The 2,673-nt window shown below is 33.0% G+C and overlaps 1 protein-coding gene across 2 annotated transcripts in view; it reads left to right on the forward strand.

Moving 5' to 3' along the window:
- LOC110027920 (VAN3-binding protein) overlaps positions 1 to 1,234 on the forward strand; it is a 2,726-nt gene extending 1,492 nt beyond the window's left edge. Inside the window, exon 5 of one of the 2 annotated variants that reach the window (XM_020729568.1) lies at positions 653 to 829. In XM_020729568.1, the coding sequence (XP_020585227.1) occupies positions 653 to 739 (87 nt within the window). In that variant the 3' untranslated portion in view covers positions 740 to 829. Of the gene's footprint in view, positions 1 to 652 lie in introns of both variants that reach the window. The other variant, XM_020729566.1, reaches the window with a different exon arrangement.
- The last annotated feature ends 1,439 nt before the right edge of the window (positions 1,235 to 2,673 follow it).

The following is a 2,673-nucleotide window of genomic DNA, read 5'->3' on the forward strand; positions in this document are numbered from 1 at the left end:
TTAATTGATTTAAAAATTTAATTTTTCCCTTTTTTTTTTTTTTTTTTTTTTTTTTTTTGTATTTACATACACACATCATCCAATTCTTATGCATTTATGTATCATACACTCTCTTTATTACGAGAAATTATTTCATACGGAGTACATACGCAGCTCTGCGTGCGGACTTGATTAATACCCACCGTGTGTTGGAAGAGTTATTGGGGAGTTATTGAAGGTTTATTGGAGCATTAACTGTAACGCTATAATAAACCCTCACTAACCCCCGATAATCTCAGCGGTTTCACTTCAATAACCTCTGCGGTTCCACTCTTGTATTAACCCCCGTAATAACCTCAAATAACTCCCCAATTCGCCACCGTTTCACGTCAATAATCTCATAATAACCTCCTCCTATTGGAGTCCGCATGTCAAACTGGGTGCATACTTATAGAATAATTTCTCCATTTTTACAAACCCAACACCCAGTTCATATTTTTCAACCGCATGCAGCAGTGAAATTCATATTTTCATGCATTGTTAAGGTGTTGGGTTTGTAAAAATTCAAGTTTTGATGTGGGATACGTAAATGCATAAGAATTGGGTGCTGCGAATGAAATTTTCTGTTTTTTTAAAGATTCAAAATTTTAAGAATTTGAAGCTTTTGTTTCAGATGTTGTTCATGATGTATATGATGAAGAACTGGAATGGAGTGGGTTGGAGAGGAAAGATGAAGAAATTGGAGTTAGTTTCGGTCTGAGAACTGGCGAAGGGAACATTGTGTTTGTTTGTGCGGATAGATTTGGTAAGCAGAAATGGGTGGAGGCGGTACAGAATCTTCTTCGTCAAGCTAATGGGATAACTTTTGGGAACTGTAGAATAGGGCGTTCCATGGAACCGATTCAGATCATCAGTTAGAAATTTTTTATACTTGCATAGTTTTATGTTTTAAATATGAAGGAATGTAAGAGTCCGCATACACTGACGGCCACTGAGATTAGCAGAGGGAGAAAAATAAAAAAAAATAAAAGGTCCCGCATAATATCATAGCGGCTGTTCGTATATGCGGATTCCACTCTCTTTTTATGGAAAAAATATTACATCAGTACGACATACGTAGAGTAACGTGCGTAGCCAATGAAATAACGCCACGACACCTCACGAGACGGGAAAAAAAAACGGCGCGGTAATATAGGGAATATTTCATCCCGTGTTATTTATGTGTTATTATGTGTTATTCATATGTTATTGTGTCCTGAGAATATTCCTTGTGTTATAATAATACAATAACACATCAATAATACATGAATAACACACAATAACCCATGAATAACATGGAGGAGAATATTTTTTTGTGTTACCGCATCGTTTTTTTCTCTGTCGAGAATATTTCTTGTGTTATTCTGGTGTTATTGTGTGTTATTCATGTGTCACGAGACGGGAAAAAAAAACGGCGCGGTAATATAGGGAATATTTCATCCCGTGTTATTTATGTGTTATTATGTGTTATTCATATGTTATTGTGTCCTGAGAATATTCCTTGTGTTATAATAATACAATAACACATCAATAATACATGAATAACACACAATAACCCATGAATAACATGGAGGAGAATATTTTTTTGTGTTACCGCATCGTTTTTTTCTCTGTCGAGAATATTTCTTGTGTTATTCTGGTGTTATTGTGTGTTATTCATGTGTTATTGTGTCCTGAGAATAAACTTCGTGATATAATAACACAATAGCACATCAGTAACACATGAATAACACACAATAACATATGAATAACACGGGGGGAATATTTCCCGTGTTACGGCACCGTTTTTTTTCCTGTCGCGTGGGATGTCGTGGCGTGATTTCATTGGCTACGCAAGTTACGTGCGTAGCACTGATGTAATATTTTTCTCTCCTGGTGGATGATTTTTGTGCTAATTTTGAACGCTACATTTTCGACCCAATTCTAGTCGCACATTACTTTTTTTTGCCGTTCATATATAAATGAATCTAACATTGATAAATTTTTTTTTTTCATGTTTGATTTATTTTGATTAGAAAAAATTGATGAGTATTATTTTTAAATAGTTTAATTGTGTATAAAATTACAATGATTTATAATCAATTTAAATTATTAATTAAAAAATAGAAAAAAAATATATTAAATTCTATTTAAATAAATATGTTAATATAAATAATAAGATTTAAATCTCGCAAATACTCTTAACATCTTATTGTTGCGTAACAAGGGCTGTTAAAACAGCTCGTTCGCGAACAACTCGTGTTCGACTTGTTGAGCAAACAAACTGAACACGAATATTTTTTTTGTGCTCAATAGACACACGAGCAAAACATCGACTGTGATATTATTAAGCGGAACATGAGTCGAGTTTGAGCTTGCTCAAGCTCCATCTCTAGTTATTTACATGTGTCTTGACCGGGCTATTAAAATTTAGATAAAAATAAAAAATGTGGGATGATATTTTATCGTGAATTTTAATAATTGTGCGACAATTAAAAAAAAATTACAAAATGATGATTGTTTTCTAAATAACAATGTTTCCTATGCTTTGCATGTAAATGCCCATTTTTTAAATGATGAGAACAACATAAGATATATTCATTTTGCATAATTATCCAGCTAAACTAATTTTCGTTATAGAATAGTTTGTAAATACCATGCCATTTTCAATTATTT

Source organism: Phalaenopsis equestris, unplaced genomic scaffold (assembly GCF_001263595.1).
Source record: "Phalaenopsis equestris unplaced genomic scaffold, ASM126359v1 Scaffold000468, whole genome shotgun sequence".
NCBI lineage: Eukaryota > Viridiplantae > Streptophyta > Magnoliopsida > Asparagales > Orchidaceae > Phalaenopsis > Phalaenopsis equestris.